Consider the following 16,354-nt stretch of genomic DNA (forward strand, 5'->3'; position numbering starts at 1 on the left):
CAAATAAAAGTTTATTATATTTATTGATAGTTGCAATATAGTCATGTATTTACATACATTCCAAATTCACAAAAATATAAACAATAGTTATTTATTGTATCATATTATAGACAGCTTTTCGCGGATATTACATACTGATATTGTTTCATGATTTTTCTTATTAATAAAAAAAATTATAATACAATACAGAATTTTTCAGTATAGCCAAGAACCAGTTCTAGTCCAGCAATTTTTTATAAACCATACTGCAGAACATAGCTTTACTTTACAGTCTAGTAGAATCTAATTTCCGCCGGAAACAAACCGGTTACTGCGGACAACTGTCTATAAACCATACAAAAATACAAACTAAATTCTTTCACCAGTGAGAACAACTTAAAAAAATGTAATGTAATTAGGATTATTTAGAGGTAAATAGATATCAAATCTTCCCTAAGTTTTAGAAGTTTTTTTTACATAAACCTTTAGGTATCCTATAGAATAAGTGTATAACATAGAACAAAAATGTAAAAAAAGTAAAAAAGAACAAGAAAATGAAACAAACATTTAAGTGCTAGTAAGGTAAGTTAAAAGACAAAAAAAGCAACAGAATAAAGTGCAATTATATCAAAAATAGACAATTTAAATACTTATACGAAAGAACAATGTATTACAAAGAAATAGAGAAAACATATTTTCCATTTTTTTTACAGTGCATTGTGATTTAATAAATAAAGTAAGCTAACACATTTTGGAATGAGATACAAGAAAATTTCAATTCAGTGCCCAATATGATATTAAATATGAAAATAGTTTTATGTTTTAAGAACTGGGATATATGATTAGGTAGGTATGTTTTTAAAATATATATTTAAGAAATGTTTACTTGTTTGACTATTGAAGTTTATTTCTATCGGGACTAGTTGTAAAACTTTATTTGCTTTTATTGATTGAAACATTTTTAATTTTATCATATTAAATCACTGAACTCGATAACACTGTAAAATTTCCAACATAATACAATAAAAATTTTGTCGAAATTTTTAATAGTGTATCAGAGATATTTATTATTCATTATTCATATCACAGATATCTTATCTACAACAGTTTTTTCCTTTTAAATCAGTATTTTAATAAATGCGGAAAGTTTTTTCCCATATCATTTCGAAACCGATTAATATCCGGTGGATTAGAACAGTTCTCAGCCATACTGAAAAATTATGTCTAGCATCGTATTATATCCAGTTTTCTAAGAATATAAAAATGTTCAATCATAAGATTAAAAATCAGTTTTTTTTTTATCTCGTGCCTTCGGCGTATTGGGGCTAAAAATACTGGTTTTAATCTAATAATTGTACATTTTATATCCACTGAAAGCTGTTTTTAATACGATGCGAGAAATAACTATTTCAAACTAAATTTTTCTGCAAGATGAAACATAGAAATTCAATCAGGATGGCGAAAATTTAAAGAACATAAAAATGATTTTCTGCAGTTCACCTCTCTTCCGCAAGCACAATTATTGTACTAAGGTTGTAGGTACCCAAAGCAGGATGCGTTAATCTTGCGGGAACCTGGCCACTTTTTAACTTGACCTAACCAACCTAAACCCTTTACAGCCGAGATAAACCTTAAAAATAATGATGTCAAAAGGAAAAAAACTAGGAACATAAATTTATATTTACCACTGTCATATTGATAATTAACGCAGACAAGAATTTGGTAACTTACTTTTCAGGGATAAAGGGAAATAATGATAAATTAACCTTACCCCCAGGTTATCAATCTTGAAATTCTGCCTTTATAGCAAGTGGAAATTAGTGACAAGATTTATCAACCGCCATTGCCCTTTCCATCTCACTCATTACTTTATTAAAGAAAGATAACTAGAAGATTAATTTATCGTGCAATGTCCTATCCCTTACTCCGTATATTTATGATGTTAATGTGGTGCAGCTTTGATAAAGCAGAGAATGTTCATCCAGATGAAGGTGGTGACCCCAATGTAGAGGACACGGAATGCTGGAGGTACAAACACAAAATTCAGTGCCTGAAAACAATGGATGTACAATATACATGGATATTATGACAGGGTAAAAATTGTCATCAATTTACTTTGCTTACATTGAACTCTTTTAATGGACATTTCGTTCATCAAGTAGGAAGAGATGGGATGGGTAAAGGTGGTGGAAGGAGGGAATCATTATTTTAGTAAAATCTGACGTAAGAAATAATATATCCGTAACGTAAAATAAACCAAGAACCATTTAATTTCTGCGAATATTTGCAAATAATTTTACACAAATGGATATAGAATACTTTATTCCTGCAGGTTCATCAAACGATTCCCCCATAAACCCATATCCAATCACCTCCAACTGGCGGAACAATCTAAAAAATAAATGACGGCCATAGAAGCAAAACTTAACGCCTATATTTTTTTCATTTATCTACATTTAACACAAACCTATCGAATAATTTAGACCAAAAATATTCAAAAACGTCACTGATATAAGGTGCCAATAAAAACTGGAATCTAAAGAGATAAGACTATGATGATCCACAAAATTACCCCTACTGTATATTTCAATTAGTGGTTTAAACATTTGAACACTCAACTTATTAAAACAACCAATCGAAATTCAATAAAAGTCCCCAAAGTTATTAATCCAATGAATAATAAAAAATTTTAAAACTTTGGAGACTAGTGTAATAAAAGTTCAATGTCTTGTCCCCTCCCTCCCTGCAATGCAATGGAAACATTACTTGCTCTCATTATTTCATAGTCACCAATGAAGTAGGTAAACATAAGTATTACACACCTGTATTGGTAGCCAATAACAGCAATCCAGGGTGAAGGTCATTGTAAACTTTTGTTTCAGTTCAGTCAACAGCTCCTTACCCTTGCTGCCCTCCAGAAATGCCATACCTGGAGAAAAATAATTTCATTATTTTGGGAGTTGTGTTTAGAATATATTAAAATGATTGCTTTTTATGGAACACCATCCAAAATCTAGGCAGGGGTGTATCTATAAGCTGTACATTTATTTTTTCCCTAAAATGGAAAAATGTTTTCAATATCAATCTAAGTATACTCTTCATTTTCTTAACCCCTCCCCCATAGTTTTCCTTCAAAGAAAAGGGAAAAAATGTCAAAAAAAAAAGGTTTTGACTACTCTTTTCACCCTCCCACATGACTTTTAAATTCCTCCTTTTTATCAGGAGATCCTATGCAGAATATATATACTATATAGCTCCGAATCTAGTGTAAGGGTAATGTAATAATTTAGCAGCTCCCATGAGAATTGCGTGTCAGCTTGTAGTGTACACTCAGTTGTGCACAAAGCTTACCAATCTAAGATTGGATTATCACGTTCTATTTCCCAGTGTATCTGAATCCTGACTTTAGAGAATTAGTGCCACATACATACATGCATCAAATTCAAGTCATTGTGCTAGTTATACTACTACCCATAGCTAAAATAAAAATATTGATTTATTAATATCCTAAACCAAAAAGTAAGATACCTAGGTACTCTTATATGTACCTAAATATTCATAAGGTTTCTTTTTGAAGATGTGAAAGTTTACCTATAAAGAACATGGCAAGCAGCCAAGGTGTCAACAAAAACTGATCCAGGATCAACTTTTTCAGGACGGTTCTTTTGCTTGTTGATGGAAACCTAAAAAATATTGCTACTAAGCTATAATACAAAGTAGAATGATGTCTATCCGTCCGTCTGTCTCTGAAGATCTCGGTAACCACTGAACCGATTGGATTCTACTCTTCAGGGAATATACCTACTGGTCCTGTGGTGCGTTTAGGTTATTTTCTTGGGGGGGTGGGACACCCCCGACCACCCACAAAACAAAAAATTTCCCTCTATCTTTTTTATTTGTTTATACTAAAAATTGGCGCAGTTGCAGTGGGAAAGGGTACTTATTTTTTTTTAAGGTTCGCACCTAACATTTATATAATACCTCTTGGGACAAAGTCACTAGGGGTGAAGCCGCTAGTACAACAAAAAAAGGTTTTTAGGCTAAGTTAATTAAAATCTTATTTTTTTTAACAAAAAAAAAAATTATCATAGTTTACTAGGTAATTGCTAAAGTAACAGGATGTTTGTTTGTCTGTGTATCTGTGTGTCTGTACCGAAAGATCTCGCTAATCACTGAACCGATAGGGTTCTCCTGGGTCCCGGGAAGGTTTATAACTATTTTGGGGGAGGGTACCACCACCCTCCCAAGAGAAATGACAAAAATATTGAAAATATTTTTAATATCTGGGAGACTTCAACGTAACATAAAGAGGTATCCGTAACATAAAGAATTATCGTAGAGACTTTAACAAACAAAAACATTTAAAGTGCCACTAGAGGCCTCTAGGGGGCGTAGCCGCTAGTAATATATATATTGATAAAGGTAAATAATGAGCAAAAGCAAGAAAATCTTTTTGCAGAATAATTTAAGTACTTTTTATCTTGAAAATTAATATCTTACTTGTTATCAAGCCAATGGTACCATTTTGTGAGAATCGGCGGGATAACCAGCGTCCCCATGATGGCATATCTTTTCACACTCGACATATCCAGCCTGCCAGGGTGGTGTGCCGGTGATGCCATAAAATTGGCGGAACCCGCCACAGCCGCCGTTTTGACCACCCCCAACTCGTGAATGTCTTTTGGTACAAACTGCGATGACATTTTGGTGGCGGTTACTTGACTGTTACCACTTATCACGTGGTTGTTGCTGATGGCCATTTTGGCGCGTAACTTTTGCTGCGACACTTCGGCAAGTGTGTACAGGCCGCCGTACATGACGGCATTGCTGATCAACGGGTGATCATGTGAAATTTTGCGCCATCCAGCGCGCACCCCACGTAGCACTGTTGAAATACTCATTTTTTAGCTTGTTTGTTTTTTAGCTCACCTAACTAGCATTAATGAACGATAATCACAAGTTTTAGTGTAGTTTTTGATATAAAATTTTATGGCTTTAAATCATCTATTCGTTGTCGGAACTTTCTTCTGAATCGGAAGAGGTTTCATACACAGGTCTGAAAATTGAAATAAGATATATATTTAATATCTATAGATCTTTTAGTGTTTCTTTCTTTTCAAATACATAAAACAGATATGTATATTTTTCTCATAGAGATCTTTGGGAATGAGACAATGTGAGTGTGGTGTTTTAAAAATAAGTAGTCATGGAGTAGGACGAGATACCTTATATAGCCACTAGGGCCCGTTCATGCTCCACGTTCAAGTTCATTGGGACTTGACACGATATCTCTTTAGGCACATGGTTATTGTATAATTTATAATCCAATATATAATATTAACTAATCTCTATAGATTAAAACATTAATACTATAATGTGGTTTTCTAGATGAAAACAACAAAAGTTACCTGTTTGTATTTTGGAAGAGATCGTCATCATTATCGCTATCAGAACATTCACTTCCTTCTGACTCCTCCTAAAAAATAATATTCATAAGAGAGAATCAATACTTTTCTTAAGTGTAAAATCATGGGTGTATATTTTCAAATTTGACCCTGGTGAGGAAAGGGGGGGGGGGAACAAATAAAAAAAATATGTTGTTGGGGGGAAAAAATGTAAAAATTAAGAGAACTAAAAACATTTTTTTTTTATTTTTCTCACCTTTTTGGTTAAAAAAATTAAGAGAATATGTGGGAGGGGGGATAATATGAATAAAATTAAGAGTTTTGAAAATATTTTTCCATTTTATTTCCTTCCTTGCTGGAAAAAACTAGGAGGGGAAAAAAAATTAAAACTTTGCAGCAGGGAAAATAAAAAAAGAATCTTGTGCAGAATAAACACCCCTGTGTAAAATACAGTACCTAATGTATAATGGATTAATCATTACTTGTATCTTACACCAGATTATCATGAACTCTTAATAACTGTGAAACTAGTTCCTGGCTAAAATAATAATCCCCCCTCCCATTCTCTCCTACTGAATGAACGAACTTGCCAATAGATGATGTCCATGTTAGCAACCTTTATTTACAAATTTTCCCCTGTCAATATATCCAATATAAGAAAATGGATTTGTATTCATGTCAATATTTTTGTAAATATTTTATTTTTAGATTGCCAAATTACTACCTACCTAATTGGATTTCGGATTCGGATATTGGGTCCAAAAATTGGGCGGATTGCCAGCCTTATACTACCATATTAGAATACTTTACCTTGACACTCAACTGGTTCAGTTTATCCAAAGGGGTATCTGATTCATCAAATTCTTTCGGCCAGGCTCCCTCGCTCTTTAGGTATTTTATCTGGTCCTTGTAGAGGACAGTTGAGATTTCACCTTGAACACGGATAAAGGGATAAGAAATAATGAATCTTTTTAGATGCTTTCCTCAATGTGCACAGCGAGCACAGAAACCCTCCTCCCTCTCACCTTGCAAATGAAATAAAAAATAAGACGCGGGGATATTTTTTTCAGTATGCCTTATGGGGCACTAACACAAAGGGGGCAATCCTGTAATCAATGTATCCTGAAGTAAATCAAATTCATGTTATTTTGATGAAAATAGAATTATCCCATTGAATTTAAGCTTTTATCATTACTTTGATCACAATTTTAAAGCTTAGTATATCTATAATAAGGTCTAAAAGGTAGTACGTTTACATTACATAAGTTGCATTATACACAATTTATTTAGAAATGAACATTATGTTCCTTTCATATTGAAAGCACGGTCACTCTTTGTCTATATGTGTTTGTATGATCGATTTCCTAATTAATATTCTTATCACTTTATTCCTGACCTTTCACTTTATCTCCTTCTTCAATTGGAGAAACGAACACAAAATCACCGCGTTTGATCCACACGTTCTTCCTGAAATTTAGAATTTAAGTTATATCCACTAATACTAAAGAAAAGTAATCTTTGCAAAAAAGAGCAAGAAAGAAATGCAACCATCTCGTAATCAATGTGTAAATGGCACTTAAAATTCGAATTTCGATCTGAAAATTTGCGATTTTGCCGTTATTTTTGCTATTTTTAGGGCAAATCAACTTTTTGAAACATATTTTTGCTTTAAATCATGTAAAAATATGCTTAAATCAGGAGAAGAAAAAAACTAGTAGCTAAATCATTTCCATGTCAAAGTGTAATTTGTATTTTTGTGTTCTAGCCACAATTTTATAGAAGCGCGGCTACAGTATGAATTATTTCCGCCCGCAAGTCAATTAAACTGTTACCAAGATTCACTTATATATTAAATTATATTAAAATGAAACCAAAAACTTTTTTCTTCCTAAAACTTGAAATAGCATGATTAAAAGTCTTGTTTATGAATTAAATGTGTACCATTGCTGTACTAATATTGTTGACCTTGATATTTTTTTAACAAGTACAACATTTATGCAAGGAAATACTGTACTAACCTAAATTTGTTTGGCATAGACACAAGAAAAGTTTCTCCTTTCGGATCAGAGACCTCATGAAGATTGTTTCCTCGCCCTCCTACAACCTTTGTAAAAAAAATAATAGAACAAGGATGACATAATCCACGAAAATAAAGTAACAAGGACGATTGCGTTCAATTGTAGCGAAGCTGTTTGAAACTATAAGCAACAAACAAAGGAATACATGAATAGATAAAAATAGTAAGAGCAAAAAGAAATAGGAAAGAGAAAAAATATGAGAAAAAGAAGAAAAGTGATAAATGAAGTCACCCCAGGGACAAAAGATTGTTTTACCAAAACATAAGGCAAATTTCCACAAGTCAAACATAAAAATTTCTATGCTTTTGCCATATTTTTTCATTGGTTAATATTTACAACCTGTTATTGAAAGTTAATAAACATTACTGTAATATTTAACGTTGATGGAAGTGGGAATAAATGTACTAAGAAAGAGAGGTAATGTCTGATTGAGCCAATAGGAGAATCGCATCGGTACATACATTTAATTTCATTGGTAAAAATTGTGTACACATTTTGTTACGAACGCATTTTTTTTTAATTTCATACATAGATAAAAGTCAGCTGTAAACAGTATATTTCTTAGTAGAAAGCTTTGCGGAATCAGAATTAATTGCCCATAAATTTCGTCTTAAATTTGAAAGCTTCAGACAGAGGCGGATTCTTTTAAAAAAAGTTAGGCTGGCTACTCGCTGGTGAGGCAAAACTATTTTAGAAAAATCCTCCAAAATCGAATAAAAAAAATTATAAAAATTAGATTAAATCTTAAAAGGGTTATTAACATATGATTTTGTTTAATTTTTGTAGATTTTTAATGTGCTTTTGGAATTGGATGATTTTTCACAAAAATAATTTTGCCTCACTATCGAGAAGCGAGTCTATCATTTTTTAAAAAAGGGTTCAGAATATGCTTCTATTCTTATATTTCTATTGAAGTAGGTTTTTTAAATTGTCCTAGGAGCGCAACTACTCTACAATAAACTTACTTTTACAATCTGTTCGCCATCTTGCGGGAGTCTGTATTCTTCTATGACCTCCTTAGTCACATGTTTCCTCTTAGTAGCAGATGACATGCTCACTCATATTAACAATTCAAATCTGGAAAAGTTATTTATTGCATAGTATTAAAGAGTAAAGACATCTTTTCGCGGTTATTAAAAGCAAAATTATAGGATTAATTTAAAACCAATTTTGTTCGCTTACCACTGAACCGATATGGTTCTCCTTTACAATACAGCTTCTTTAAGTTTCTGGAAAGGTTTAAAACTTTTCCCGAAAGAAATCACCTCTAGACAAAATTGACCCCCAAATTTTTTTTTACCTTTTCTTTTAGAACATAAATTAAGTGGGTGGGTTAGTTCAGTTCAATTAAGGTATGAGACGATGCGAGTTTGTCCTAAAATATTATTATTTCTTAAGAATTTATCTCTATCTATCTTTCCAAAATAAATAATCAATTTAAAGTTATAACATAATTATACAGGAGTATTTTTAAAATACAAAACTTAATAAAACATAATATTTTCAGTGTTAGTCTTTTATATTTTATAAAAAATTCAATTCAGGTACTACATAAGCGTAAGTTATGTTTAGTTAATTTTAGGTACAACGTTTTTGTTACGTCAATACAATTCATTATAAAAAAAAACTAAGGTATTTTAAGTTTACATAGTCATTTATAATACAAAAACAATAATCATATATTACCCTACAATATTTTTAAGAAACCATTAACTTGTTGTGGACATTTCATTCTTGTTTTGCAATCTTGACAAACACTCTTCGGACAGAAGAGATAAATCCGGATAGATTATTCGTCTCGTTCAGGATTCTTACCAACTAAAAGTAAAATGATTTAATTTGTTTCATTTGTAGGGTTTTTTGTCTAAAGCTAAATATCTCAAGAAATGTTTTACTTGATTTTACTTAGTAAATGTCGGGGTGGGGGGGGGGGGGTAAAAGCCATTTTCTTGTTCTCCCCCCTGCCCTCCCTTGGAGGCTATGGGTGCAACAACTAGTTAAAGATATTAGTAATAAAATCAAAACTGGATAAATATGTGTCCTTAGTAATGTCTAATACTGACTATATGATTGGTCTATAAAATCCAAAATTCTTGTAATGGCATAGGGCATATTCTGTTGTATTTATTTTGTGTCAAGTAACTATGTTTAAACAAGCACTCGTACCAGTCTCAAAGCTTGATCCCAAATACTTAAATCAATGCAATCTCTAAGTAACCTAACCATTATAATAATTTTGAGAAATGACGCACAAACCCAGGTGGGTCATAAAATATCGTTGGCTCTGAAAATAAATAAAATTAGCTTACCTCGTCAATGTTAGGAATGTTGGGATTGGAGTGTACAAACGTCCATTTTCTATCAACAACCTAAAATAAATTCAAATTCATATATAAAAAATAGAAAAAAGTTCTGTAACACCTAATTGCATAATAACATACCTACACTTTTTAAAAACAAGGTAGCATCTTTTTTATTAGTGTAACCGCTGACTTAATCAGGTTATCCATTATAGGAATGGAAGCTTCACATTGTATCTTTCTCCGATCTCCCTCTCCCCTCGAATACAGACTACCTAGATGCTAGAGAGTTCCCACTGTTATGCACCGCGCCTTAGGCAAGCACTTCTACTGTACTATAAAATTTGAGTCACTACAAATCATTTTGCATCTAAAGAGTCACTTTACACCAAATAATCACAGTACGTTAAAGAACATATTTTTCCTAATCCTATTGTAACTTCTGAACATTTGAAATGTTTAGGATCAGCTGTTATATCAGCTGTACAGAGTACAGCCAGTAATAGTTTATAACATGGTTGCCAATTTGGAAACTTTTTCCCCTTGAAAAATAATATTCATTAAAATTTAGGAAATACATTTTTTTGTATTGCATAGCTTCTAAAGAACAAATTAAAACTTTAAATATGGTTGTGAAAATCTGCATTTGAACATAAGATATCTAGCTATACTACGTGCGATAGTGGTTAGTACCGTCTTACCCGTAATTTGTGCCTTCCTTCTTAGGTCAAAGCAATGGATTGGTTTCTACTATAGGTTTACTTATCTCAGTTATGCTTGGGTCCAACTAGGACATTGTTTTTACTCGATCATTGAGCCTTAAAGTTTTTCAAAATTGTCTAATTTATTAAGAACAAGCAAAATTTTTTTGGGGGGATTACCAATTTTTGGCGGCAACAGCAGTTTTGCAGCCATTTCTTCACAATTTCATATTGTATGATATTAGAGCTACTGCCATTTCAAATTTTAGCATTCTACTCCTGTATTACAGTCTTAAAACACATACCTTAACGAAGAATATAATGACCCCATTTTTATAAAAAGTAACAGACAGTTGGTTCTAGTGATAAGAATGAAAAGAAATTGCTAGGGTATGTTTAAAAATGTATTTTCTTTTAAATACTTTCTAAAAAATGAGTGTAAAAGCTCTATTTTAAAAATTATCAGACTTTAAAATTCTTAAACTTTAGTAGTCATTTTTGAGAAATTTTATTTATAAACCAGTTAATTTAAGAATTAATATAGATAAATAAACTAGTTTTCTTTATCTTAAGCTATAATTTAACTTCAAAAATTGTTTTATTACATGTAAAAAATCACTATAAACTTTGGGGAAATATATCGACAAAATGTGGCGACCCTGAAATCTATTGGTTAAATTTGTGACAGAGCAGAAATCCAATTAGTTTTGATTTACCGCGCCGTGTCTGGAAAGTATATAAATATCACCTAATGTTGAACCTACCTTGATTTCAATAGAATTAACTTGATCCGGGTTGACTCTATCTAGATTACTGAATGTCAGTATAAGGGACCCATGGGTTGATCTGAAACAATTTGCTTATATTAGGTATAGCAAAAGACAAAAAAAAGCCTTTTTCTTTTAAATATGATAAAATTGAGTAATTTTTCTGAGATATAAGATTTACATAAGCATGCAATCAAGTTAGAGTCAAGTACAAAAACATTCAAGAAGTTGTGGGGAAAATATGTTTCATATTAGGTTGTTTTAAATACTCAGGAAAAAAAGGGTACAACAATGAACAATTTTGTCTCAATCGCAATTCCTATCATCATTATTACCTCCTCACTGGGAAAACGAATTTAAATAATGTTTTTAAAAAATATTAAACCTTACCTAATGACATTCAATCCAAGAGCATTGCCGAGCTTGGTAAGTTGAGCCTCCAGCTCCTTGACCCTGCGATCTGCTTCACTACCAGACATTTGTGCCATCTCCTGACGCAGTCTTTCATGGCTTGCCTACATTTTTTATAAATCAACATAGATATTACATATGTTATTCGAGGATTGAACTATATCACAAAGTAGCAGAGAAAAAAAAAGTATGAAAACTTTTTTAAGTCATGTGGCTTAGCAAGTATAAAAAAAATGTAATCCTTATACTAAAGTAACAGGATGTCTGTGTGTCTGTACCGAAGGATCTCGCTAACCGCTGAACCGATCAGGTTCTCCTTAACAGGGTAACTTCTCATAGGCCTCTAGGGGCGTAGCCGCTAGTGATAATAGAAAGCAACAAAATATAAAGCGAGAGGTTAAGTCCGGTATCATAAACTTCTATGACGTGTTGAAATAGTTTTAAAGTAGCCTATCTACTCATCATTAGCGAGGAGATATGCTTAATCTTATCTAGATGCTTTAATTTGTCTTCTAAATACAAACCTCCATATTTCTATTGGTTTCATGGATATTCTGTTTCAACAGAGTAGTTTGTTCTTTCAGAGTTTGGATATTCTTTTCAGTCTCCACAAGGCCCTGTCTGTCCTTTACTATCTCACTGTCTTCATTCTCCTTCCTTTGGCTGAATGCGTGCAGTTCGTCGATTTTCTGGTAAGCCTCCTATAACATCAAAAAAGGGTAATGGATATTTAACATTCCAAGAATAAAAGGATTCACAATTCATGACATGAAAGTTAGGACAATATCTTAGGGCACAAAAGCATGCAAAATAATCTATAGAGAATGTGTTTAAATACTTTTTACTTATTTGGTATTTTAAAAATAACGGGATTTTATTGCATTATAACACAAGAAATTGGACTTATACCTTTTTGTTTCTTTTCCTACATAGGATACTGTCCCCCCAATTATAATCAAAAAATAAGTCCCACCATACCCCCTCCCCTAGTCTCCATCCTAGGGATGAAATTGAGCATCTACCATTTCAATAAAATAAAAATTCTATCCTACCTGAAAATTCCATGAAGTTTCTCTGTTACAAATAGACAGAATTTCCCTGCCAATTTCGTTTGCCAGTGCCTTCTGAGAACTACACAAGGATAAAGACAAACTTAAGTAGCGAAGCACAGAAAAGACACATAGGGTAAACAGACGTAAGTAAGTTAAACAGAGCTAGTAGTATTTAATCATAAAAAGATTTGAATGTAAAAAAAATTCAAAGAAATCCGGCATAAAATCTTTTGAAAAACGAATATACATATATTATTTTTGTTTTTAAATGTACTAGATGTACGTACAGGTGTAAACTTGTGTTTCTACAATTTTTATCATGAATTTATTAAAACTTACTTGCATATCTCTTCTAAATCTCTGAGCTGATTATGAAATCTTGTCATTTTTCATTTAAAATATTGAATCTAAAATTAATCGATCATACAAAAAAAAATTAACAAATATACTAAAACGTTCTTAAAAGAATTTAAATTTTAAAAAAAATTCTTAAATCTATTCTATTCTTTTTAAAATTTCGATTTTAGTATATAAAACACAATTATCTTAAAATTACGTAATAACTCGTGCAATTTTAGTGCTCACTGCTCCCCTCTATGAAGCAGAAGCAGTGTGCCCGCCCGTCAGTGTGTGCGTGTGTGTAAACATAACGATATACTAGAAGATTCTACGCGGCAAACGCACTTCAAGAACAGGGTTCTCCAACTTGGGATATTGCAAGGTTGCCATAATTCAATGGTCTATTTTTCCTTTGTAAAGAACTTTTTAATTTTTATTTGTTATTGAAAATATTTTTTTTTCTTTCATAAAAAAAATTTATACAAGTAAGAAATTTGTCATAATGCAGTAAATGTCCCTGGCAGTAAAGTTGTATAATTGAAACTTGATATAATGCATTATTAAAATCTAAAAATAGAAAGTGGTTAGGATTTTCGTGTGTTATGCAACCACTTAGTTAACAAATATTGACAATCCTATACTAAAAATTGTGTCACAAATTTTATTATATGTCATGTAGCTCAAAAACAAAGGGAGTTACAGCTTCCAAAAGTGCTGATTCGACATTTTTTACGGATCCCCTTGACGCCCCTTGGGTAAAGCCCCTATTATTATTTTTCGCTAAAATTTTGAAATATTTATGTTTACTTATTGATATTTTAATAAAATTTTATCAAATATTAAAAAAATACTCTCTGTAATTTTTTTTACTTTTCTGGGGCACTGTGCGTAGTACAAAATCAATCCAAGCTGTGAATATTAAATACCTTACTTATTTCTTACGAAAAAATGTTTTAATGAATTTTATAATTATTCTTATAAACTTATATGATTTTTATCAAGACGACATTTACTATTTATTTTGAGAGCATGTCTGAAAGATTCTCTTGTTTTTTTTTCCTTTTCTGTTTTATCTCATGTATATCACATTTACGTTTTAACTATTTGTTATTTTTCATTAAAATTAAAGATGTTATTTAACATCTAAAATAAAATTTAATAGTTCAGTTTTTTATGTAAAAAAATCATATCATTGATCCTTTTGGAAAAGGGAAAAACATCTAAGATATTATCGCTACGCGCAAAAAGTTTTGATTTGTGTGAAAATTCTGAGAACTGGGCTCAGCGGCATTTTCGTGCTAATTGCGCTTTAGGTCACAATTTTCCCGTGTTTGCGGCTCTACTCCAGTTACTACTTTTAGTTTTAATTTAAGCCCTAAAGAAATTCAAATGCATGGATATTGGAAATTATTTTATTTTTAGCTCTTTATCTGTATTTATTTTAATAATTATTTAGAAAGATTCGACATTTTAATTTTTTAATCAATTTAGGAATTAAATAATAAGATATAGTTGAAAGTAAAAAAATGTTTAATTTTAAAGCTGGTTTTTGTAAATATATTTATTTCATTTTATCACTAATATTTGCCTTTAAAGCTTTTTTACTCCCATAACCCAAGTTAAGAAATAACAACGTCGTTCCCCCAAAAGTCATGAAAATAATAAATGTTGCCTAAGTTCTAAGGCCCAAAGAAGTCCAAGATCGACTATAAAAATAGTTAATTATATCAACATCTATTTTTCTTTTCCTATATCCACGAAGAAAGTTATTTTATGATATTACATAAATACATGCTTATCTAGAGTTTATTTTTGTTTATTAGAAGAATTTTAGATATTTCTTTTTTTAAATGAAATATCGACCCAAAGTTTGTTTACATGTTTGAATTAGTTAAAGGTATAGTTTCATGAAAGGCATTTAAACTTAATCACTGCGGCCCTGCAGCGTAGTGTAGTGTATCTTTTGTAAATAACTTTAGTCAATGCGATATTTTGCCCAAATCCCGACAAAATTTATCCTTTTGGTAGGTGTTAAAAACATCATATCATTGGTCTTATTTAACATATATTAATAATTTTTTTTGCATAAATAATTTAATTATGGCCTCATTTATTGTTTTTTACAAAAAAATATTAATATTTAATTTTTTTTAGGGCCATTGGAAGTCCTTAAATATAAGGTATTTTTGAGCGGTTACTATTAGCCCAATAATAGTGCTACCATTATACGCCGAAAAACGCGGCAACAAGACATGCTTAATAATGAGATTGCAAAATTTCCTTAGATTTTATCCGTGGGAAGTTCACCCCATCTCACCCCGTATGAGGCATACTTTTTCTTACCGTTTCGGTTTTTCCCCCCTGGCGGCTTGAGGGTGGGCAATATTTTTAAAATTCAAACCAAATGTTTTAGACATTTTTAAGACCTTTCCAAAACATATTTTAGATTTATTGTAACTCAAGTATTACTTGCACTTCAAATTTTCAATTTTTTTAGCAATGTGTCTGAATTTCTCCCTCCCTGCGTTGAGTAAGACAATACGATTTTTTCATCAAAAATTTGCATATCTTGGTAAAACAACAGTAGAATTGATGAAATATATTATATTTTTAAATTTTCCTATTAAATACATGCAATCCCATTTCGAAAAAGGAAAAAATTAAGTCATAACTCCTAAAAATAAAAAAGTTATGACAGTTTCAACTGTTAAGGTCGAGATTTTAAAGCCAAAGATACGTTAGGGCCACTGTGTAATTTAGTGAACCGCATATATTTTCCTGGTTAATTGGTTAAACTACATTTATATGGCATATATTTGAAAAAATTTCAATTTTCTACCATGTAGTTTTTAAAATATCAAGATTAAAAATAAGATTTCCAAGTCTTAATAGTTTAACAAGGATGACAACATCCATAAGTAGCGAAGCTCAAAAATTATGATTGTATATCAGGAAAAAAATAATATAAAGCAGTGTCATATAATAAATATTAATATTGGTAAAATAGGGAAATCATTACACTTTTAAAATCACACAACCTTATAATCATGAAAACTTTAAACTTGATGGAAATATGTAGAACATGAGCATACTCAATCCCTGATAATTTCAACCGTCAATCCTAAAGAGAAATCGAGAAAACCATGAAAACCTAAAAAATCCAGGAATCAATTTAGCACCCCAATTGATAAAAAAAAATAGTAATGATACTTAGTGAAAATATGTAGAATATAAAATTAATTAATCCCTGAAAATTTTAGCCCTTTATCTTGAAAAGGAGTTGAGAAAATCACGAAAACGTCAAAATCTAGGAACCGATCTA

General features: G+C 31.3%; 3 protein-coding genes across 4 annotated transcripts; all 3 read right to left on the reverse strand.

Moving 5' to 3' along the window:
• Positions 1-6: 6 nt before the first annotated feature.
• LOC145319873 (mpv17-like protein) lies at positions 7-4,880 on the reverse strand. Of its 2 annotated transcripts, none has more exons than XM_080162281.1 (4): positions 4,480-4,880; positions 3,571-3,662; positions 2,802-2,908; positions 7-2,029 (listed from the first exon to the last, which is right to left on the reverse strand). In XM_080162281.1, the coding sequence occupies exons 1-4, from the start codon at positions 4,878-4,880 to the stop codon at positions 1,922-1,924; spliced, it is 708 nt and encodes a 235-aa protein (XP_080018407.1). In that variant the 3' UTR covers positions 7-1,921. The 2 variants fall into 2 exon arrangements, with proteins under 2 accessions (XP_080018407.1, XP_080018413.1); XM_080162287.1 differs by lacking the exon at positions 7-2,029 and adding an exon at positions 2,302-2,370.
• Positions 4,881-4,898: 18 nt separating this feature from the next.
• LOC145319897 (putative RNA-binding protein EIF1AD) lies at positions 4,899-8,553 on the reverse strand. The gene is made up of 6 exons (XM_080162301.1): positions 8,428-8,553; positions 7,403-7,488; positions 6,781-6,851; positions 6,195-6,316; positions 5,388-5,455; positions 4,899-5,035 (listed from the first exon to the last, which is right to left on the reverse strand). The coding sequence occupies exons 1-6, from the start codon at positions 8,512-8,514 to the stop codon at positions 4,984-4,986; spliced, it is 486 nt and encodes a 161-aa protein (XP_080018427.1). The 5' UTR covers positions 8,515-8,553; the 3' UTR covers positions 4,899-4,983.
• On the reverse strand, positions 8,539-13,245 carry LOC145319888 (uncharacterized). Its single transcript, XM_080162294.1, has 7 exons — positions 13,033-13,245; positions 12,694-12,772; positions 12,166-12,342; positions 11,621-11,745; positions 11,228-11,309; positions 9,772-9,831; positions 8,539-9,280 (listed from the first exon to the last, which is right to left on the reverse strand). Exons 1-7 carry the CDS (start codon positions 13,077-13,079, stop codon positions 9,191-9,193), a joined length of 660 nt encoding a protein of 219 aa, XP_080018420.1. The 5' UTR covers positions 13,080-13,245; the 3' UTR covers positions 8,539-9,190.
• Positions 13,246-16,354: the final 3,109 nt, after the last annotated feature.

Source organism: Acartia tonsa, chromosome 1, assembly GCF_053477335.1.
Source record: "Acartia tonsa isolate MP-2025a chromosome 1, ASM5347733v1, whole genome shotgun sequence".
NCBI classification, from domain to species: Eukaryota; Metazoa; Arthropoda; class Copepoda; order Calanoida; family Acartiidae; genus Acartia; species Acartia tonsa.